This window comes from Camellia sinensis, chromosome 4 (assembly GCF_055761805.1).
Source record: "Camellia sinensis isolate YWXY chromosome 4, ASM5576180v1, whole genome shotgun sequence".
Lineage (NCBI taxonomy): Eukaryota > Viridiplantae > Streptophyta > Magnoliopsida > Ericales > Theaceae > Camellia > Camellia sinensis.
This window is the reverse complement of record NC_138964.1, coordinates 17,763,711-17,788,464: the sequence shown is the minus strand read 5'-3', so window position 1 is coordinate 17,788,464 and position 24,754 is coordinate 17,763,711. Positions and strand designations below refer to the sequence as shown.

The window sequence follows — 24,754 nt, the reverse complement described above, 5'->3', positions numbered from 1 at the left end:
CAAATCTGCTCCCATTAGTCTCTTGATACCTGGTGCTGCTCTCCCATCTATCAGCACAAATCCTGCAATCACCACCTAACCAAACCATCAGGCTATATTGGCGGAGCCCGGCAGATCGGCGGAACCACCTCGGCCTTTCACGACCGCGCTGCGTAGCGTACCCGAGTGCTCCACTCGCCGAGCTCCAGAACGACCGAGCTCGGTTGCATTCCGGCAAAGCCGAGTTCAAGATAGGTCGAGCCAGTAAACCGAAGGCCTTCCTGCCGTGCTAAACACGTGAACCGTGGAATCCAAACTGGCAGGCAATCATCTCGGCCAAGCAACTCAAGTAGCTCGGTTTTCTACATAGACAAGCCCAAGTAGCTCAGTCCCAACATGGTCCTGGGCCTCAACCGAGCAAAACCTTATCTGGACAAGCCCAAGCCATCACGGCCCAAACATGTTCGGCCCTTTATTTTGCCCGGCCTTTACCATTACCCATTCCAGCTTATAAACCTCCCTCTCAATTGCCCCTTAATTCCGTCCGCGCAAACGTGACTGGGATTACATGGTCTGTCCGAGGTAGACTCTCCCTCAGTCCCTAGTTTGCAAGATGTTAATCGCGCTAATCTCCATGCCCGGTTTCTAGGCTTGCTCGGTTGTCACCTCACCCTGCCATCTTGTTTCTTCAGAACTGACGCCGCTGCCATTATGAACACATATCATGCATTTATTGGCCTCGGGCAGCCAACCCAGACGTCCCTTCATATTCAAATTTAGGCGCCCTTTCACTCCTATAAGTACACCATTTCCCCTTCACTTTCTCTTCTTACTGTCTCTCTTCCGTTCCTGACGTCTTTGAGCTACAGTGCTTGACCTCCATTCTTGTTCTTCTTCTTCGTTCGTGCTTGAAGAAGTAGCCTCTGCCTCCAAACTGGTAAGTTCTTCGAATCCTCTTTGTTGCTCTTTTTTTTTTTTATTTGGTATTTCACATTCTAGGGCATAAAGTCCATAGGTTTTAGGATATACCCCCCCAAAAACCCTCTCCTGCCCCTGTTCTTTTCGTTGTTCTTCAATTCTAGTGATGAACACAAGAAGATCTGGAGCGGACCGGGCTCCAGGTCTTCTTTTGATCCCAAAAAATATCTAAACCAAGCAAATTGCAAGTTTACAAAAACCCTGTAGAAACCGAGGTAGGCAGAGGACTTGACCGCTCGACCGGGCTAACATCTGGTCTGCTTGAGCGGCTGAGCTCCTAGGTTTACCTTCGTGACCGAGGTGGTCTGGCATTCTACTTGACCGAGCTAAAGTCAAGCTCGTTTTGCGCGACCGCGCTCCCGCTTACATTTACCCTCATTTTCCTGCAGAATCCAAGGGGACCACACACCAACACCGAGGCTCTCAAAAACCAAGCAGCCATCAAACAAGAGTCTGTGCCAAACCACCTCAGCCGCGCTAATACCAGCCGGCTACACATGGGGTGCTACCGCTTCCTAGTCGACACGCCGGTTGCTCTAGCTGCGTTCCGGGAAGAGTATGGTATCCCGGACGACGTTCACCTCGAGCTCGGTGCCGAGGAGACGACCCCATGAGGCAGATTAGGCCAGTGTCCCTTTACCGTGCTCTCCATAATAGAAGGTGGCCTCCGCTTTTCGGTTAACCCCCTGCTGTGCGAGTTCTTGCGGCGCACTAGGCTAGCACCAACCCAAGTCTCAACCAACACTTATAGAATAATTAACGGGATCCACGAGCTGAACAACTGGCTAGGAACCAATTTAGGGTTAACCGAAATACTTCGCCAATATACCCTCGGGCATACAGGCGACGACCTTGCTTATTATTTAAAGATCAAACCGGGCAAAGAGAAGATAGTGACCGGCACCCCGGACAAGGACTTACATGACGACGACTTTTTCTGGGTGTCTGGTAACTACGAAACAGTCGATGTGCGGGCTGGTTTATCAGCAAGAATTTTGGCGAAACATGTAAGCTGCACTAACTGCTCGGTTAGATTACTTTCCTTAACCATTTTGTACTAATGTGCTTTGTTCCTTTCCTCTTTGCCGCGATCGAAGCTTTGCAAGCCAACTACCATTACCCCAACGAAGCAACAATCAGGACCGTGCTTCGCTACCGTAACCGGGATTGCCACGAACTCCTCGGTTACGTACCGACCTACAGATACTCAGCTCCACGCCAGAGTAAGGTCACAGGCTTTCTACGTGCTCCATCTCCACCTCTCGATCCCACTTTGCCGGACATGCCCCTTATTTGTTTGACTGAGGCAGAAGAGATGGCAAAAAGAAGACGTATCAAAAACCTCCTTACTGCTACCTCCACCGAGCTACCGAACATCCCAACCCGTACAACTGCTGTCGGTCAATCAAACGGGACCGTGGTTGCACTGGCGTCTCCTGCCACTGGGCAGGCAAGCAAAGAAAGCCGCCGGGCTGGAAAAAGGTTGCATATCGACCCCTCTGCCGAGCTAGTTGCGGAGTTGAACACCGAGCAACTAGTGGTGACAACTGACCCAACACCGCCATGGAAGCCGCAGCTCAAGCACCGGGGTAAGGAGATCCCGGCGACTGCCTCGGTCAAATGTGACAAGGAGCATCTACTCGCCTTTGACCTAACCAAAGCCCTGCTGCTACCGAGCGATATGGTCGGCAGCGACCACGTACTGGACACCCGGCTGGTGAAGTCTTCGGTCAAGTCCATGACCCGGGTAAGAACTTTGCATACTTTGTTCAAATTTTTCCAAGTGTTTTCTCGGTTTCCTTCCTTTGATAAGGTTTTCTTCTTACAGGCCATCCAGAAACAACACTTGGTGATGGATAGGATCCATCGACTCTGGCAAAAGGCAACCGAAACTGCCAGCCAGGTTGAATACCTTCAAGCCGAGCTCGGACGATCCAAGGCTTCGTTGGAGATAGCAAATCCTGACAACTCCAGGTTGCTCGGCCAGCTTGGTGTCGCCGAGCAAGAAAGGGATGCTCTCCGGACCGAGCTGGAGGCATTGAAGCAGTCAAGGAATGAGGAGCTAGAGGACGCCAACAACGCCGGTTTCAAGGAGGCCGAGGAGAGCTACACAAAGCAAGTCCATGCCACCCAAGACATCTTCTTCAAGGTGGGCTGGAAGGCTGCTTGTGAACAGCTCGGCCAAGGATCTGGGATCGACGTGTTTGCCTCTCCTCCAGCTACCTTCCTACCGACGTACCTTGTGCCATATGCCAACGACGTCTTTAGCGCATTACAGGGTGAGGTCGAGGAAGAAGAAGCGGAGGACGCCGAGGAAAATGCTGAGGGTGACAACCGCCCAAAGCAGGCCAGCTAGGAGCAAACCGGTGTCCAGGAGACCACAATCACGGTCCACCTGGAGGCGACCGCGACCGAGGATGAATTCACAGACCTTTCCCCCTTAGTTTAGTTTTCTTTGTCTTCTTTCTTTTTCATTTGAAAATGTAACCGAGATACTACCCCACCTTTTGTAATGCTATTACTTATCAATGAAAAGTTGTATTTTTGTTAAGTGTTTGCATTATGTTTAAGCTAAACAACTTTAGCCAGGCAAATCACTTCGGCTAAGCAAATCATTAACTTGCCCTTGAACAAATTATCAACCTATTCAACCGGAGTAAGACATCTCGGTTGAAATCACATAGTTGACTAAATCATCAACATGCTTAACCGAAAAAAGACATCTCGGTTTTGATCACAGAATTGAGTAAATCATCAACTCATTCAACCGGAGTAAAACATCTCGGTTGAAATCTCAAAGTTGAGTAAATTATCGACTTGTATAACCGGAACAAGACATCTCGATTTGAATCACAAAGTTGAGTAAATCATCAACTAATTCAACCGAAATAAAACATCTCGGTTGAAATCTCAAAGTTGAGTAAATCATCAACTTGTTTAACCGGAATAAGACATCTCGGTTTAAATCACAAAGTTGAGTAAATCATCAACTCATTCAATCGGAGTGAAACATCTCGGTTTTAATATCAAAGTTGAGCAAGTCATCAACTCAATCGACCGGAGTAAAACATCTCAGTTAGAGTCTAAAGGTTGAGTAAATCATCAACTCAACCAACTGGAGTAAAGTATCTCGGTTTCAATCAAAAAATAAGCATCGAAAACAACAAAATGCTTCAACAAAGGTAAGTCACTTCTATTATATTAACAAAAAGAGTATTACATTCTGAAATGCAAGGCAAACAAGTCTTTGCTCAAAAGAATAATCATAAAAACTATGAAAACTAAAAATAGTACAGTTTGAGGTTGGCTGCATTCCATGGCCGGGGTATGCCTTTGCTGTCCAAATCTTCTAAGTGGTATGCCCCCTTGCCTGCTAGACCGGTTATCTTGTAGGGTCCTTCCCAGTTTGCCCCTAGCTTACCTTCGCCTGGCACCAAGGTGTTGCCCATGACCTTTCTTAAAACCCAGTCGCCAACTTTAAACTGTCTGGAGTGCACGATTTTGTTGTACTTCCTGGACAATTCTTGTTGGTATGAAGCCACGTGAATCAAAGCTTTTTCGCGGCGTTCTTCAGCAAGGTCCAATTCCAAGGCGACTGCTTCAGAATTCAGCTCGGGCTCAAAATTTTCACTGCGGATGGTAGGCATGCCAATTTCCAATGGGATGATAGCCTCCATGTCGTACGCCAGGGCAAAAGGAGTTTCCCTGGTAGATCGCCTCGGGGTCATTCGGTATGCCCAAAGGACATTTGGGAGTTCCTCGGCCCATTTTCCTTTGGCCTTCTCAAGTCTTTTCTTCAATCCGTCAAGAATGGTCATATTTGATGCTTCGGCTTGGCCGTTAGACTGCAGGTAAGCCGGGGTGGAGTTGTAGAATTCAATCTTCAATTCTTCACAAAATCCTCTGAATAAGCGGCCGTCAAATTGGGTGCCATTATCAGAGATCAAAATCTTGGGAACGCCAAATCGCGTTACCACATTCTGCCAGACAAACCGTTTGATGTCCTTCTCTTTGATAGTTGCTAGGGGCTTAGCTTCAACCCACTTGATGAAGTAATTCGTAGCGGTAATGAAGAGCTTTCGGTTGCCCGGTGCCGTTGGGAGTGGTCCCACTATATCTAGTCCCCACATCGCAAAAGGCCAAGGGCTTGTGAGGGGAAGGAGTTCTCTGGTCGGTTGGTGAATTTGGTGGGCAAACTTCTAGCACTTTTCACATTTGTGAACATATTTCTGAGCGTCCGCTTGCATGCACGGTCACCAATATCCCTGCGAGATAACGCGGTAGGCCAAAGATTTGCCCCCTATATGACTGCCGCATAGGCCTTCGTGAATTTCGTACAGGAAAGCTTCCACGTGGTTTGGGTGTACACACTTAAGATAAGGACCGGTGAAAGACTTCTTGTATAAAGCGCTAGATGGAGAGAGCTAAAACCGTTTTGACTTCACCCGGACTTTATGCGCTTCCTTTTTATCGGCCGGAAGTGTCCGCTCTTTCAGGAAACGGATAATAGGGTCCATCCAAGAAGGACCAAGCTCGGTACAAAGTACTTCTATCTGCTCCGGTTCCTCTATACTAGACCTTGGAAGAAACTCAATCAGGAGAGGACTGGGAGAGGTTCGGTCGACCATGGAAGCCAGACCGGCCAGCTCATCCGCGCAGCCGTTGTCTTCCCGTCCAATTTGTTAGACCCTGATCGCCTGGAATCGCTTGATGTTGTCCCTTACCAGAGCTTGGTACTTTGTCATTCTGTCATCCTTAGCTTCGTAAACTCCAGATACTTGGTTGATAACCAGTTGCGAATCGCTGTAGACCATCAGCTCGGACGCGCGCACCTGGAGCGCGCTTTTAAGTCCGGCCAGTAGCACCTCGTACTTGGCCTCGTTGTTTGATACAAGGAATCCGAGGGTGATAGAATGCTCAATGGTCAAACCATCTGGCGAGACCAAGACTATGCCTAGCCCGGCACCGTGACGATTTGAGGCCATCATCAATGCTAAGGCAAGTTTTTCCAATGGCAAGTATCTCAACTCTGCCGGTAGCAAGGTTTTGTTCACGTAGAAGATGGGTAAATGCTAGATACCTGCTGACCGGACAAGCACTGCGCTAGGTAGAGTTCTTCGCCGGGCTTGGGCGTTACTAATAGTGGTGCAGAAGACAAATACTCTTTGAGTTCGGCCAGAGCCCGATCACACTCCTCGTCCCGCGAAAACTTGGATTTCAAGGCTCGAAAGAAAGGGCGGCAGCGATCTGATGACCGGCTTATGAATCGGTTAAGCGCGGCGGCCATCCTGGCTAGATGCTGTATGTCCTTAGCCGAGTTGGGCTACTTCAATTCCTGTACGGCTCTGATCTGTATGAGGTCTACCTCGATGCCTCAATTTGTGACTAGAAAACCCAAGAATTTTTCGGATCCCATGTCAAAGGCACATTTAGACGCATTCAGACGTAGCTTGTACTGTTTGAGGATGGCAAACATCTCGGTTAGGTCGGACAAGTGGTCTGGTTGATGCCGGCTTTTAACCACCATGTCATCGATATAAGCCTCCATCGTCCGGTCTAGCAGAGGAGCAAACATTTTGGTCACCATCCTTTGGAAAGTTGCCCTAACGTTCTTCAAACCAAAAGGCATGACTCGGTAGCAGAAAAGTCCCCATGGAGTAGTGAAAGATGCGATCTCACGGTCGGGGCCATGCATGGCAATCTGATGATAGCCGCGGTAGGCATCCAAAAAAGTGAGCCTGTTGTGTCCGGCCGTTAGATCCACCAACTGGTCTATTCTGGGCAAGGGAAAACTGTCTTTAGGGCATGCTGGGTTAACGGTCTTGTAGTCGATGCAAACTCACCACTTCTCATTCTTCTTGGGTACTACGACCGTGTTTGAAATCCACCGAGGGTAGTGCACTTCCTGAATAGCCCGAGCTTCAAGCAAGTTCTTTACCTCCTCTGCGATTACCTCGGCGTGTTACAGCGCCGATCTCCTGGTTCTCTAAATGACCGATCTTGTACTGGGGAAAACATTGAGGTGATGACAAATAAAGCTCGGGTCGATGCCGGGCATGTCGTGGGGCGACCATGCGAAGACTTCGATATTTGCCATCAAGAATTCTACCATCTCGATCCTTTCTTAGGCGGTAAGGCTTGAGCCGAGCAAGAAGAACTTGTTCGGGCTTTCAGTGTCAATCCGCACTTCTATCAACTCCTCAACAGCTTTGTCCTAAGCCTTGGTGCCCATATCTTTAAGGACTCCACAGTCTTCCAGTCCTTCAATCATTTGGACGAAAACCTTTGGCAGCTCGGCTCCCGTTCACTGCCACAAAGCATTGTTTCGACATGACTTGATCGCCCTAAACTTCCTCAATTTCCCCCATAGCCGAGGGGAATCTCATAACCTAGTGGTAGGTCGACGCCACAGCCTGCATAGCGTGAAGCCATCCCCTACCGAGGATAAGATTGTACGTAAACGGGACCTGCAATACCAAGAACTCCACCTGCTTGACCACGGATCCGACTTTGACTGGTAAAATTATCTTTCCCAAAGGCCACTCCGGTTGCGAGTTGAAACCAACCAGTGGAGAAGTTGTCGGAGCCAAATCTGTTTCTCGGAGTTTAAGTTATTTGAACGCGTCGTAGTACATGATCTCGACTGAGCTTCCCTGGTCGATCAAGATGCGCTTCACATCAAATTCTTTGACGCGGAGTGTGACCACAAGGGCATTGTTGTGTGGCGTTTGAATGCACTCTAGGTCCCTCGTGGAGAAACTAATCACGTCTTTCTCCTCGGTCTTGCCCATTTTGATCACAGGCTGGACCGACAACACTTCCCTTATGTGTCCTGCCTTTTTAATCATCCCTCGGAGCTCGCATACACACTCCGGCTCCACTATGTTGTGGATCACATTAACCACTCCTTGAGGGGGCACCTTCAAGTCATCCGATCCATGCTGATCAATCGGGGTGGGATGTGCGGCCTTAACACCCCCGTCAATGTAAAGATCCAAGTGTCCGGCTGCGACTAACTCCTCCAAGTGTTGCTTCAGAGGCCAACAGTCCTCTGTCCAGTGTCCTCGCTCCCGGTGATATGTGTAGTGGTACTGCGGATTGAAACCCTTTTGTGCGTCGCCTAACTTAGCAGGAAACCGGACGTAATCCTCGTCACGGATTTCACTAAGTAAACGATAGATTGGAATCTTAAAGACCGTGGTGATGCCTGTCCGAGCTTTCAACCTTTTATTAGCATCAGCTACGTCATCGCAGGGGTATTCTTCTCGGTCATTCCGACGACTCCTTTCCCCGGTTTCGACAATTTGACCCTCGGTCAGATTCCTCGCCGCGATCATTTGATCGGTTAGTTTCCTGTCCGACCGCGTGTACCTTGCCAGTCAACCTCTTGTCTGTTACCACCGGTGTTATCTTTGCGGTGGAAGTCGCCGCATCATCCTCTACTCGGATGTGCTCGTTGATGCGTTGCATTAGTTGGCCCATGGATGTCGGCTGGCTCATGGTAAGCGAGTCCTGCAATCTATGTCCGACCGGGAGACCGCCCTTATATTGGGTGATTGCCAGGTTGATCGGGCAATCTAAAATCTCATTGAAGGTTTCCCAGTATCTGGAGTTGTATGCCTTGAGTGTGTCGCTCGACTCTATTTTGACACTGAGAAGGTGGTCCACCTCCTTTGGCATTTTTGTGTTGGTTTTGAAACGAGCCACAAAGGCTTTCGCCAACTGCTGCCATTTTCGATGCTTCCCTCTGGCAGCTTATCAAACCATTTCAAGCCCAGCTCACCCAAACTCAATGGGAAGATTAGGTACATAAAAGCGTCATTCCACCTATGTCCGGCCATGACTTATCGAAAGTGGCTTACATGCATGTATGGATCAGTTTTCCCATCGTAGAGCGTAAACTTGGACTGGTGAAAGCTCGCGGGAAGTGGTGTTGTTTCTATCTCCAATGAGAAGGAAGTGGCGCTCCACCTCGCCAAATCTGTGTCTAGAATGAGGGGCACAGCTGGGTGGGGTGGTGGCATTATGACCTCTTCACTGGCATGACCCCCGTAAGATAGTCGCTGGAGTGCCAGCACTCTCTGAGTCTCTCGTCGGCGAGCCCGCTCCTTCAAGACAGCCCGCAAGTCCTCGTAGCGCGCAGAGTAGGAATACCTCGACGTCGTCGCCGGACGCGAGGATTGATAGGTACTATCTTGCGCACTCGACTTCTCTGCAGGCGCGTCAGAATTTCCAACCCTGAAACTTCTGGTAATAGAAAATGAGGGAGTGTGCCGCTGGCTCTGACTGCCTAAACGGTGTGGTTGGGTGCGCTCACTGTGGTCTCCCACTCCAGCAACACCCTTCCCTTTGACATGCCGCTTGAGATCTTCCATCTCTGCCACCATTCTTCGGATGACGGCGTCTTGGTCCCTCAACTTGTGCTTCAGACGTTTGGCATGTGATTCTCTCTGCCGCTGGTGCTCGTCTGGGCTCCGAGAGTGACCAAAACTCCTTCCGCGCTTATCCCGCGCGTCTCTTGAATGTCCTCTTGGGGAAGTCTCCAAGTCCGCCATGGGTGGAATGGCGGGGAGTCCGTCTCTCCGTCTGGCTGACTCCGAGGTAACTCCGTCGATGACAGACAACGGTATCTCGTCGTTGTTTGCCATGGGAGGCGATCAGATGAGCTTGGAAGACAAGGTTTTGTCTATCAAGTTCCCATAGACGGCGTCAATTGTACGGAGAGCAAATGTTCCGCAAAGCCCGTACTCCTTTTTACCAAGCTCCTTGTCCGTCCGATCGACCTGCGAACACAACGGCGGTGAGCTACCCGGCAGTGTGTGGCCAGAAAACCCCTCCGACAGTCAAGTTAGCACACATTGAGAGATCTAGAGAGAGAGGAGAGAGTTGAGTGTTTAGATTGTTCTCACCAAATGATGTTCCATCTCTAGCATGGGGGGCGCAGACACGCTTATATACTTTCTGCGCCCAAATCTGCTCCTATTAGTCTCTTGACACGTGGTGCTGCTCTCCCATCTGTCAGCACAAATCCTGCAATCACCACCTAACCAAACGGTCAGGCTATATTAGCGGAGCCCAGCAAACCGGCAGAACCACCTCGCCCATTCACGATTGTGCTGCGCAGCGTACCCGAGTGCTCCACTTGCCAAGCTCCAAAACGACCGAGCTCGATTACATTCCGGCAAAGCCAGCAAACTAAAGGCCTTCCTGCCGCACTAAATGTGTGAACCGTGGAATCCAGACTAGCAGGCAATCATCTCGGCCGATCAATTAACTCGGTTTTCTACATAGACAAGCCCAAGTAGCTCGATCTTAACATGGTCCTGGGCTTCAACCGAGTAAAACCTTATCTGGACGAGCCCAAGCTATCACGGCCCAAATATGTTCGGCCCCTCATTTTGCCCGGCCTTTACCATGGCTCATTCCAGCTCATAAATCTCCCTCTCATATAATATGTGGGGGACAAACGGGACGGGACCGGGGATTGGGCACTTATCACCGTTCCCGACCTGAAATTGATCGGGGATTAATTTTTAAATACCATTCCCGTCCCGTCAGGGGTATTTTTTGAAAAAAAATTGTTCAAATTAGGATCGGGGGATCGGATCCCCGTCGGGCCGGTTTCAAATTGCCATCCATACTTAGTAAAAAGTCAAAAGCCAACTTTTTACTATCTTCTCAAAACACCTCATAGTAATTTTTAAGAAAAATGTTTGAGAGCCACAAAATCAGTGGCTCAAATGGCTCAAAACTGCCAAAACGACGTCGTTTTGCGCTCTAAACGACGTCGTTTTGACAGTTTTGAACCATTTGAGCCACTGATTTTGTGGCCCTCTACCATTGCTGAATTTTTAATCTATCTCTAAGCGAAAACCGATGAGATGAAGACTATTGTGTTGTGAAAATAAGAATATTATTTAATTATTATAATAGTATTTTATTATTGAAATAAAAAATTTAAAAAAAATTAGAAGCACATGCAACATCATTCCATGTATGGTTTTCCAACATGAAAATTATACTAAACAAATTTTTGGTTTTACTAATTGATCTGACATGCAAATAGGAAATTTTAAAATCTAAAACATATTTATTTTAATAATATAATAAGTCTCACATGAATAAAAAAAAGTTTATGAAATTTATTAATATAGTATCTAAGTGCAAATAAGTAAAAGATTATAATTTCTATAAATTGGTGGTTTGGCAACGATTTAAACAAATAGTTTATTTACTTATTTGTTACAAATTGTCACATTATTTCTTTATTTTTTTATATATATTTTTTTTAAGAAAAGATAAAAAATCATCAAATAAACAAACCCTAAACTAAAAAAAGTCCATGGACCATGAAAACAAAAGTCAGAAAATGTCCAGAATGGTAAATTTGTATGTGCAGGCCATCTCATCAATGAAACATTTGGAAACATTGATAAATTTGTTTTTGGGAGAATCATTCACTATGTTTGGTTTGAGTTTTCTGTATTAATTTTTTTGAAAATTGAATTTTTTGATTTTCATATTCTTTTGTTTTTAGTGAATATTTTTTAAATTTTAAACATTTTTTTTTTACATTTTTAGATGCACCTTAGTTAGATGTATCTAAAAAGTAAAAAATTTATGAAAAAATATTTTAAAAAATTAATAAATACATAAAAATACAAAAAATGTACTGAATTCTTATATGTATATATATTTTTTGTATTTTTGGTATTTAGTGAATTTTTAAAAGATTTTTTTTACAATTTTTTTACTTTTTAGGTGTATTTATGTTAGGTGTGTCTAAAAAGTAAAAAAATTACTTAAAATATTAAAAAAATTCAGTAAAAACAAAAAAACATGAAAAATAAGAATGTAAAATTTTTTAAAAAGTGTTTTCTAAAAAATAAAAACAAGCAAACTAATTAAGTTTTTATACAAACTTTTGGCTACCCTTTTCTGTTTTATACTTTTACTTATCACATTAAGGCTTAGACTTGTTTTGGGAAATAAAAAGAAAAAAAAATATATTGTATTTGTAGAGTTTTTAAAAAATAGTATAAAAAAATAGAGAGATAATGTAATTTAAATAAACTAATAAGACAATAATGTAACGTTTTTTTAATTGCCAAAATATGCCTTATTTTGGAAAGTAAGGCCTTGTTTGGGAAGACTAAATAAGTCTATACTTTTTATTTTTTTACCTTTTTTGGGCCACATCAATCAATATCTCCTCTCTACTTTTTTATATATCTTTTATAAAAAGTCAAAAAGTACACTTATTTAGAACATCACAAGTAACCCCTAAGAAAAAAGTTAACTTTTTAACTTTTTTTTGACTTCTTGTAAAAATGTATAAAAAAAATAAAAGGATAATATAATTCAAATAAAAGTCACTAAATTAATAAGTTAACTTCTTTTTTCTTTTTTTTTTTAGTTGTCAAGGTAGGCCTAAATAAGCAAATTGTTCCTTTTGTTGTCCTTTGTTGCAATTTAGTAAAAAATGACCCCTTTTTTGTCATGTACTTTACTACTTTATGTAAAGAATGATTCCTCCTCGTGTGCCGCGTGTTGTTTTGCATGTGCCGTGCAGATGAAATAAATAATAAGGATAAATTTCCAAATATCTCTACAATTTATTAAAGTAGAGATTGTCCACTTATAATTTTAAAAATTATAAATATTCTTTTCTCAAATTTTTTTATTTAATAGAATTAATAAAAAAAATTTAACTGTTCTCACTAAATCAAATTAATTTTTTTCCTTTATTATTATAGGGGACATTTATACACAAATCCTAATTTAAAAACTTATACTCCATTAAATCTTAATTAAAAATTTTTAGACCTTCGAGTCTTATTAAATTTTCAATAGTTGGAATTACCCTTCAAATAATGATTGTCTATCATTCATAATTATTTATAAAAGAACATATTGATTTGACATTTATTTTGATTTTTAAAATTTTAAAATATCAACTTTCAAATTGAAAAAATAAAAAAAAAATTATGTGCAAAAAAAATTAAATATTTTTTAGAAATTTTTTTAAAAATTAAATTATTTTTTTTGTGCAAAATTGAAAATTTTGTGTTTATAAAAGAGCATAATGATGAAATATAAACATGTAATTTTTTTTAAAATTATTGGTGTTCGGATTAGTATGTGCATGTCTTAATTAATTTCAAACCTTGGATATGTACAATTGTAACACTATTATTTTAGAAATGGTTTTGGAAAAAAAGTAGATTTTTTCTCAATTTTGGTCTAATTTTTAGGTAGGACCCATGTGCTAAAGTTGGTGGGTCTAAGTAGTAACGCATTCTATACTGTGTTGTGTTTCACGTAGTATATTTGGTTACTCAAAACCATTGTCGGGTGAATGGAAAATTAAAACAAAAGTGAGCTCTATAGAAATGATATTTTGGTCAAATTTCCATAAAGGTTTGAGTTAAAACTTGTCTCATATTAGTTTGGTGGGCAAACTTTATGTGGGTTTATAAGGCTTGAGATTGGAACTTGGAGTAGGCCCCGAGGAGCACTTAAGTTTGTAGGGGGGGAGGTTATGGGCAAAGTGGGTTAGACCTATTGGATTCAAAATGAACACGCGAGTACCACCACCTGTCGGGTGGACCAAAAACTTTTTGAATTTTATTTTTCTGAAATTAAATTCTTACCATTTTTGGAATTTGAATTTCGAAATTAATTCCAAAATGGTGTCCAGTTTTTTCTCCACCCAAACAAATTTATATCTGTTTAAATTCTGTTCGCACATATTCAAATCTGTTCAAATTCAAAACCCAAACAGTGCCATATCTATTCACTCAAACCGAACAAGTTTTGTACCTGTTCATTCAAATCTAAACAGTCACCTTTGCACCTATAAACAGACAAGTCCCTCATTTGGTTTTTTTATTGAATTTCCGTTCTCAATACTGTTATTGCTCTCTACATTTTGCTATATTAATTTTTCTTGTGAGAAAGAGTGTAAACACAAAGTATGTTCACTGTGTGAATAGTTTGTAGTGCTGCTACTATTCATTATTGATCATTTTATCCTGGGAGATAGATGTCCAAGCACCGTGAAGAGAACGAATCTGTCTTAAGAATACAATGTTAAACACTGGATTTAATCAAAAATTTGTTCGAGAAACTAATTAAGTAAGTAATTAATTTATTTGTTATTTTATTTTATTTTTATACTAATTTAATTTTTATAATTAAACAGTCTCTCTCTTTCCTTTAATTCTTTGAAGACTTTGAAGATGACCAACATATTATTGGCATGTCTGATGTAATTATTGTAATTAAAAGTTTATAATAAAAAAACAAAAGTCAAAAGTAGTCATTCCTTACAAGTATTAATTATACCAAACAATCTAACATGAACTTCTAACAAATAACTAAAGCGTCAATAAATGCCCCTGACCGACAAGTAAAAGAAAAAAAATTGAGTAACACGAGATAATTTTACTTTATGGGCGATTTCGCAATAAAGTAAATGACAAAAAGTTCATTTTTTAAAGTAAGATTTTGAATAATTTTATTTTAATTGTATTATTAGGTAGTGAATGATTTTTATGATTTAATTTAAGATTTTTAAAAATGTGCTTATGTTAATTTATAATTTATTTAAAAGTTTAGAATTTTGAATGATTTGTTTGGATTAGAAATTAATTTTATTGTGTTTTTAATTTTATAAATTTTAATTTATTAATTATTAATGTTGAGCATTTTAGAAAATAGGGGAAAAATGACCCAAAATAAATATTTCCAAAACGGAAAAAAATGTTCAAAAATAAATTTTTAAGAAAAAAAGTTCAATCCGCAAACCGCTCGCAACCGCACACACATTCGTGAACCTTATCCGCACAAATCACAATCCACACTTCAGGCGGTTGCGGATTCAATTTTTCTCAAACCGCACATATTTGGGCGGATCCAAACCACAAACCGAACTGTTCAAAACTAAACCGCGAACACCCTTAAATTCAATGCACTTTTATTAAAATCAATATATTTTTTAATATTTTCACATATTTTCAAAGCAACGTTTACATATTTTCCAACATTAGACAATACGTAAGAGGCGCTTATTAACATTTGCTATAAATAAGAACTATGTTTGTTTGGCCTCATAGGTAATGAGATTGGATTAATAATCCCGTGAGTCCTATCAAACTCATGTTTGGTTGTGCGGCTAAGGGACTATGAGTTCTATGAGACTACCCATCCTACTTTGAGGTAGGATTAGCATTCTCTTGTATGGTATAGGATTGCCTGATCCAATTCCCTTTGATTGAAGCAAAATATCTTTTTTGTCTTCTATTTATCAAATACAATAAAATCTCTTTTTTATGTAATAAAGTTTTTTTTACATAATTTTATAGATTTAATCCTAACCAATTAATACCACCACACTACTCTTCAAACAAACACACTTGTCTTACATATTTAACTTAATACTATCACATTAGTAATCTCCTCACTCATTGTATTCATAATTCCTTCCAACCTAATCGGTAAACAAACATGGCCAAAGGGTTTTGCACTTGTTAAAAATATATTAAATGATAGTAATTAATTCCAACTATTATAGAAACCCTATAAGATAATAAGTATACAAATAAATTTATATGCACCAATTTATATACTAATTAGTTTACTAACAGATGATGTGACATAATTTTAAAAGTTTGAGTCTTTATAATTTATATAATAAGTGGAGTCATAATTTTGAAATGACAATAAATATATAGCACAATAATAAATACTTTTTCCTAGTGAAACCAAAATACCTATTTATTCATTTCCCTCTATTTTATCATTTTATCTTTATTTATTATTATTTCATATCCCTTCCATATTTTTTTACAAATTAACATATCAAATAATATTTAGCTAATGGTGGAGTACACCAATAATTTTATTTTTAACCATATTTAATAAAATTTGTCCCATAATAAAGTGGCAGAAAATGAGACACAATAATAAATTAAAGAGATTAAAAAAAAAAAAAAATACGGGTAAGACATTACATAATATGGTGAAGTTTGTTACATTAGTTAATAGGTAGTAGTATGATGATAATGCTTATCAAATTTGTCCCATAATAATTTTATTTAGGGTGAAAATAAATGTTAATTTTTTTTTAATTTGCCCCATGATAAATTTATTTATGATGAAAAATGTGTTTAAATATTTTTTGCCCCTTCAACTTTTCATTATGTGCACATTTTCTTCCACTTTTTTATGGCATAAATCTGATTACATATGGTTAAAAAAAATTAATGATGCATTTCATCATTAGCTAAAATATTATCTAATATGTTAATTATGAAATGATAAAAATAAAAAATAAAATCATAAAATAGAGAGAAATGAATAAAAGGATATTTTGATCCCACTACGAAGAAAAAAAAAAATTAAAGTGTTGTATATTTATGTTCTTTTATAGTTTCTATAATAGTTGAAATTAATTTCTATCATTTAATGCAAATATTCTTAGGCTTCATTTGGGAAATAGGTTGGATTTTTGGCTTTTGACTATTTTAGCATATGCTAAAAAGTTTCATTTGGGTTGAATTTTTTACTTTTGTAAGAAAAAAAAGTGAAATAATTATGGTTTAAATGTGACATTTTATCTTATTAATTTTTTAATTTATTTTATCTTTTTATGACTATTTTAGCCTTTTAACCTCCCAACTCAACATACCAAACAAGGGCTTAGGGCAATTGTTTACAAAATTCATAAATAAATCTGCTCAAATAATAGCAGCATCCAACATATAAATGACACTCCATCTTTTACTTATCCAATTATATGATTTCACCTAAATACAATATAAAATATTTTATTAATTAATGACACTTACATATGGTATTAAGATTGAGTAACGTTAGAAATTATCAAAAAAATATCATAATTTTTTTTTTCACTTTTAGATTAGACATACAATAAAACACCATGAGTAGTGATTCATCCCCCCTTTTCCCCTCACCCCCTTTGACCCCCTCTCTCTCTCATTGGTTACCTTTTTTTTTCTTTTTCTTTTTTTTCCTGCTCCACCAATCACCCCTGCCACGTGGCAAAAGGGGGTGAGGGGGTGACCCCAAAAGGGGGTCCCAAGCATTATTCTATTCATCAATATTGTATCCAAAGGATTGGTTTAGTAGGTGCAACTTGAGAATTAGAGGTGTGATCCCTTCAAATTTTAAGTTCAACTCTCATTAAATGCCATCAATCCCTTAGGGTTATACTTGTAAGTTCTGCCCGAGATTTGTTTGAGTCACGCAGAGGCCTCGTTGTAGAGGACTTGCTTTGTGTAGAACTTGGACTCAATCGAATGTGCGTGAATCTCAAAATTAGTTACCGAGAATAATCTGAATACCCAATCATTACAAAAAGGTTGTACCCAATGTAAAGTCATATTGATCGGATGCTCTCAAGTGCCCTAGTGTGTTTGGGATAACAAATTTTTCTAAAGCATATTAACATTTGAATTCAGTCCCCTAAAATTAAATAATAGAATTACTTCATTCTGACGACAATTTTTAAATTAAAATCCATATGACAAACGGTAATTTTAGTTTTTTTTTTTTGCTTTTAAAAAAAGAAACTTAAAATTTTCGAAAGTTAAAAAATTCTCAACTCACATAAGAAAGTTAAAGATTCATTCTCATCCACTCTATTTTTATTGTCAAACATTTTTTCTTAAACATATCACCTTGTTTGGTTTTGATTGATTTTCTAAAAATTAAATTTTTTAATTTTCGTATATTTTTATTTTTAATAATTTGTTTTTAATCTAAACCTTTTATCAATTTTTGTTAAATAAAATTGATGTAAAAAGAGCATTTTAGTCATTAAACTCAATATAAATACACAAAATGTTTAAAATGCTCTTTTCATCAAGTTTAATGACTAATATAACTATTTTTTCAACAATTTTACTTAAAATAGGTAAATTGTTTAGATTGTAAACAAATAAAAAATTTAGAATTTAAATTGATAAAATGAAAAAAATTCAGAATTTATTTTATTATAAAATTCACACTTTAAGAAAAAAAAAATTTAACTATAATTTCTCCTAATTTTTGTTTTTATTTTTCTCTGTCGTTTACTTTTTTTCAAACAAAAAAAGGGAAGGAAATTCCACTATTTTTTACTTTATGATTGTTTGGAATGATCTATATAAGTGTACTTTTTGATTTTTTAGTTAAAAAATAGAGAAAAAAAAAAAGATGTATATTTGAGATAACTTTTTGACTTTTTAAAAAAAAATGTATAATAAAATATTGTAGCAAATATTAAAATTATCAGGTTGCCCTTCCTGACACATGTAGCAGCACTGAGCTGGCTTTCCGTGCATTTCAATTTTTTTTTTTAATGGGAATTTGTGGCTTACATTTGGGGAAAATGCAATACAGCACTGAGCTGCACTGTTTTTTTTTTTACCCCACAAACTTCCCGCCCAAATAAGATAAATAATATGATTTTTTTTGTTTTTTTAGGGACTGTTTGACTTTTGTAGGCGATGATGCCAAACTAACCTTTACTTTCTATCTTAAATTATATTTAAATAAAACGAAGTAATATTACCATCCTCTCTTTTCTCTTACTTTAGACCTATTTTGGGAAGTCAGCTAAAAGTTAATTTTTTAGCTTTTTAATATTTTTAAATCAAATCACTTTTAAAATTTTTTGCATATTTTTTTTAAAAAAAGTCAAAAAAAAATTATAAGTTAAGTTTTAATCCACTTTTCAAAATAAGTATTTTAATCATTTTTTTTTCTTTTCTCTCGTAATTTTCCAAGTGGCCCCCATGTCTCTCATAATGGCTGATTGATATGTGCCCAAAATATTAGTGTTTGGGAAGTTGGTTCCCAAATTTTTTTCTCATTTTTTTCACTAAAAGACAGAAGTTTTGCAAAACTAAAAAAAACACATCCAAACAAAATATCACATCCAACCCCATAATCATTTCACTTTTTCTCTCACAAACATCACATCCAACCACATAAAAACCCAACTATCTTCCCAAACACTAAAATTTTTTTATCTCATAAAAACCTACATCTACTAAAATCTACATAAAAACTCACTTCCCAAACACCATCAATAAATACATGAACGAATTTTGATGTAGAAGGGTGAATCGTGGGACAACTCCGATCACATGGAACAGGTGGTTTTAAGGAACATAAGAAAGTTTGGTTGGTGCCCTACTTTTGATTTTTGATTTTTAATTTTTTTTTCTCTGATAATTGAGTTTTGTTTTCAGTTTTTTTTTTAATGATTTTTTTTCATGTTTTAAATATTTTTTTAACTTTTTAGATGCATTTATTTTTTATAGAGTTAAAATATATAATACAAAAATTACAAAAATTCAATACATTTTTGTATTTATTGAATTTTTAAAATAATTTTTCACAAATATTTTACTTTTTAAGTGTATCTAGAAGTAAAAAAATTGCTTAAATTTTTTTTAAAAAAAAATTTATTGAAAACAAAAAAATGAGGAAAACATAAAAACGCAATTTTTAAAAAACTGTTCTAAATTAAACTTTGAACTCTGGTATTTGCTCCACAAAATTGTTTAATATTAAATATTGTGTTTTAGAATTATTCAAAAGATATCAATGAGAAGTGTTTCAAATTTGTTGGTTGTGGCTTAATAGGAATATCATTATTATCTAGTATATGTAGGGTTGTTAAGGAGTCAAGTCGAGTATCAAATTGTTTAAGTTTTATTTAAGGCTTTGTTTGGGAAGCTTAACTTGGGGTTTTTTTGATTTTTTTAGTCACAAAAAATAAAATAGGTTTTTTAGTTCAATAAGACAAAATATCACATCCAATCCATAATCATTACATTCATTTTCTCACAAAAAAGTCAAAAAAGCAAAAAAAAAACCAAAAGCCAAAAAAAAAAACTAAAAGCCCTTCCCAAATCAGGCTTTTTAACCTCAGACTAAAATAACAAAAAATTTAAAAAGTCAAAAAACCAGCCCATTTTCCAAACGAATCCTTAATATAGCAGATAAATACAACGGTATCCCAAAAAATGTCTTGAACTCATAGCCTATAAACTAATCAAACTATTCAAATTCAACTTGTGTTAGTTAAAAATTTGTTTGCGATGAATTTATTATGTAAAAAGCTAAATTTAAATACATTTTGAAATTTGTAAAATTTTTAGGGTTCGTTTGGAAAGTGGATTGGTTTTTTGACTTTTTAGCTATTTTAGCCTGGGGTTAAAAAAATCTCGTTTGGGAAGGATTTTTGGCTTTTTTGAATTTTTTGTGAGAGAAAAATGTAATGATTATGAGTTAGATGAGATGTTTTGTCTTATTAGACTAAAATAGTCTATTTTATCTTACATGACTATTTTAACCTTATCTCATCTTCCCAAACAAGCCCAATGTTAAAAAACGTGGAAAAATTATTTGCTAGTGTTTAAAGTATTATTCCGCACTATTTATAAATTGACACTTATCAAGTTGAGAGGGTAATTTTTGGGAAAAATTGGGCCGAGCTGTGAGTTGGGCTCTGTGGCCCAAAGTGTGAAGGACTTGGTAAAAGGCCGTAATGTTATTTCGGCCCAGTAGAGGTATAGTTACTCCGGCCCAGTAGAGGTATAATTATTTCGGTTCAAAAAGATGTATAGCTACTCCGGTCCGGTCGTGATGTCTCCTAAATAGGTCGGTCTGGCGGTACCTTTGAGTTAGACCAACCTAGGAGTCATACCGGTCGCAATTTGTTAAGTCTGGTCCAACCGTGCCATGGGTTGACAGGAGAGAGCCGAGGTAAGGAGGAGTAAAAGCAGAACCGAACTAAGGTATTTCGGCCTGCTTTGTGGCTCAGCATAGCCAGCTTTACTTCGGTCAAAAATGATAGTTCGGCCATGTTGAAAACCATCCCACTTGGTTTAAGCAGTGGGGGGGTGTAAAAGGATAAGCATTATCCTTAGGAGTATGAATCCTAGGAGGACTCTGCATGGAGGAATACAAGTCCAACTAGGATTGTGCCACTCGAAACCTATAAAAGCTCACAAACATCACCTTGGAGGAGGTAACACACAATTTTTCTGAGAACATAGAGCTTTGTCTATTTGTCAAGTTTTCTGACTTAGGCATTGGAGAGGTTTCCGGCACACACCCGCCGGCTAGCTCACGTTTGTGTTTTCAGGTGAGAAAGGGACGTCGTACGAAGGAGCGTGGACTTGGTCAACAGGATTATACGAGAAGGCGTATTTCTTTCCCGTACAATTGGCGCCGTCTGTGGGAAGAACAGACAAGAACAAAAAACCTCTTGACTAAGCTTCTCCTTTTCTCAATCAATGGCACACATTGAAGAACTACCACAGTCCGCCGTCGACGGGCTAACTCCAGATGGGGGCGCAAGGCGTGAAGGATTACCTTCTGTCTCTCCCATGGCGGACTTGGAGCCCCAAAGACATACCTCCAGGAGGGATGCTAGGGGGAGACGGACTCACAGCCCCCGTCAGTCCCATTCTCAAAGTCCCGACAGATAAAGACGAAGGATTGACCCTCTAGCTCTGGAAGATCGCGTAAAAGAACAAGATGAATTGATAAAGAAGATGGCGGCGGACATGGAAGCCTTGAAGCGCCAGATGAAGAAAAAAGAAGTGGCGACAGGAGAGGGACGCAAAAACAAGACGCCCCCTCGCCACTCGAAAAATCGTAGTAGGAATACTACACCTTCGCAAGGAGAAAACAGAAGCCTCAGGACAGGCGACACTCAATCTTGGTCTTCCAAAACTCGTCACTCCAGGTCTGAGAGGACGAGATCTGAAAGGTCATATACTGAAGGAAGCACATATTGGCCCTCACATTCACACCAAACCAGATCTAGACAGACAGAATTACCCAGATCATCCGACTTACGAACCGTGCTCGAAGAAAAAGCACGATGCAAGGAGGATGCCAGGGCAAGGGATCCACATAGAGTTTCAGCCTTACAGCGGTTGGCTCCTCGGACGCATGGAAGCGTCGAGGTTGGAATGCCAATACCGCAACCGGCCTACGAACCAACGGACAAAGCATTGGCAAGACTACAGACTTCGCCGTTTGTTCCAGCAATCGAAAACGCGCCCTTACCATCAGGCTTCCTTCAACCGAAATTCACTACATATGAAGGGAAGACGGACCCATATTCACACTTGAGCCACTTTCGCCAAGTCATGGCCGTATACAGGCGAAACGAGGCCTTAATGTGCATACTCTTCCCATCAAGCCTTGGTGACCTCGGCTTGACTTGGTTCGAGAAGCTCCCAGAGGGCAGCATAGCCTCCTGGGCTCAACTGGCAGAAGCATTTGTAACAAGGTTTCGAACAAACACTAAAACACCGGTGGAGATAGACCAGTTACTCTCCATCGACATGGGGGATAAAGAGACCCTTAAATCCTACAACAGTCGCTACTGGGAAACATTCAATCAGCTTGGGGACTGCCCCACCAATCTTGCCATTGCGCAGTATAAAAGAGGCCTTCCAGTAGGGAACAGACTAAGGGATTCGATCACCATGACACCACCCCTCACCATGGAGGCCCTGATGGAAAGAGTGCATCAGCACATCAGGGTAGAAGAGGATGGCGCACGTGCCAAAGCAAAATCTAGTGCAACCGCAGTACCAGAAAAGAAGACCTCAGCAAAGGTCAATGCAGTAGATCGGCAGAATAAAAACGGGCGTGGCAGACGAGACAACGGAGAAGACCCAGGCAAAAGATGGTTGAGAATCCGCATTTCCATAACAACGGTGTTCAAAAAACCAATATATCGGATTCTGAGCAAAATAAGAGACGAGCCTTTTGTCAAGTGGCCAGCCAAGCTAGGGGAAGCTCAGAAAGACTACGACGACAAATCACGGTGCACCTTCCACAAAGAAAAGGGGCACCGAACTGAGAATTGCACACCGTTAAGACAACACTTGGAAGAGTTGGTGGCAGCAGGCCACTTGGACAAATATATTGAAGGAGGGACGCAACCAGCCCTCCAAGATCATAATAACTATCCCAACGGAATGCCAATCGATGCACCGCCTCAAGGTATTATCAATGTCATATATGGAGTTTTTGAACCTGAGCGCGTATGCGAGCTCAGAGGGTCAATCAAAAAGGCTGAGCACTTTAGAGAAGTGCTAGGTGCCCAACCTACCACCAAGAAAGGGAAGACAGAGGCAACAAACGTCATGTCTTTTTCGGATAAAGACCTGGATCGAATATACTGTCCTCACAATGATGCTCTGGTTGTCACTCTCCGAGTCAAAGATTTTGACGTCAAGCGGATTCTGATCGACCAGGGTAGTTCATGTGAGATCATGTACTACGAAACATTCAAACAGTTGAAGCTGCAAGACAAAGACTTGGCGCCTGCAGTTTCTCCCCTAATTGGATTCAACTCCATGCCAGAATGGCCCGTCGGCAAAATAATTCTTCCAGTCAGAGCAGGAAGCGTAACAAAACAAGTGGAGTTCTGGGTATTGAAGGTCCTCTCCACTTACAACATCATCTTGGGCAGAACATGGCTGCATGCCATGCGTTCGGTAGCATCATCATACCATCAGGTAATGCGGTTTCCCAACGACACCGGTATAATTGAAGAAGTCTATGGAGATCAGATCATGTCAAAGCAATGTTTCGCCACGGTGAATGGCAGCCGCGCTGCCAAAGGATATGTTCATTCGGTGGAAGAACCAGAAAATAATGAACTATTCGCGGACGTCGGTAAAGAGGCTGATCAGAAAGCGATGGAGGACTTGGTGGAGGTTAAAATAGATGAGAAGAACCCGGATAAGTTCTTCTTGCTTGGCTCATCGTTGTCCAGCGCTGAGAGATTAGAGGTCTAGGAATTCTTGACCTCTAACATCGAAGTGTTTGCCTGGACGCCCTACGACATGCCAGGCATTGATCCAAACTTCATTAGTCACCAACTCAATGTCCACCCATCCGCCAGACCAGTCATACAACGCACACGCAGATCGGCACTCCACCACGCCGAAATAGTGGCAGAAGAAGTAGGCAACCTACTGGAGGCAGGAGCAATTAGAGAAGTGCACTACTCAAGATGGATCTCCAACACAGTCGTAGTGCCAAAAAAGAATGGTAAATGGCATGTCTGCGTCGACTACAAAACGGTCAACAAGGCCTGCCCAAAAGATAGCTTTCCTCTACCAAGGATAGATCAACTGGTGGACCTAACAGCAGGGCATAACCGACTTAGCTTTCTGGATGCATACAGAGGCTACCACCAGATCGCCATGCATGAACCAGACCAGGAGGTCACATCCTTCACAACACCAAGGGGATTATATTGTTACAAGGTCATGCCCTTTGGCCTAAAGAACGCAGGGGCGACATTCCAACGGATGGTCACCAAGATGTTCGAACCATTGTTAGGTAGAACAATGGAGGCTTACATCGACGACATGGTGGTCAAAAGCAAGGATGAGAATGACCATCTTAAAGACCTAGGCGAGATGTTCCAGATCTTGAAGAAACACAAGTTGCGCCTCAATGCGTCCAAATGCGCATTCGGAGTTGGATCTGGCAAATTCTTGGGCTTCCTTGTCACCAACCGAGGTATTGAAGCGGACCCCTCTCAGATCAAAGCAATCCAGGAGTTGGAGAGACCAAACTCAGTCAAAGAAGTGCAGCATCTCACCGGCATGGCAGCTGCACTCAATCGGTTCATAAGCAAGTCATCAGACAGGCTACGACCATTCTTTCAAGCTCTAAAAGCCAAGTTTGAGTGGGATGAAGAATGCGACCAAGCTCTGGAAAGCTTGAAGGCATACATGTC

General features: G+C 40.0%; 1 protein-coding gene across 1 annotated transcript; it reads right to left on the bottom strand.

The window, feature by feature from the left end:
• Window positions 1-3,766: 3,766 nt before the first annotated feature.
• On the bottom strand, window positions 3,767-4,775 carry LOC145823610 (uncharacterized). Its single transcript, XM_082923099.1, has 2 exons — window positions 4,379-4,775; window positions 3,767-3,831 (listed from the first exon to the last, which is right to left on the bottom strand). Exons 1-2 carry the CDS (start codon window positions 4,773-4,775, stop codon window positions 3,767-3,769), a joined length of 462 nt encoding a protein of 153 aa, XP_082779225.1.
• Window positions 4,776-24,754: the final 19,979 nt, after the last annotated feature.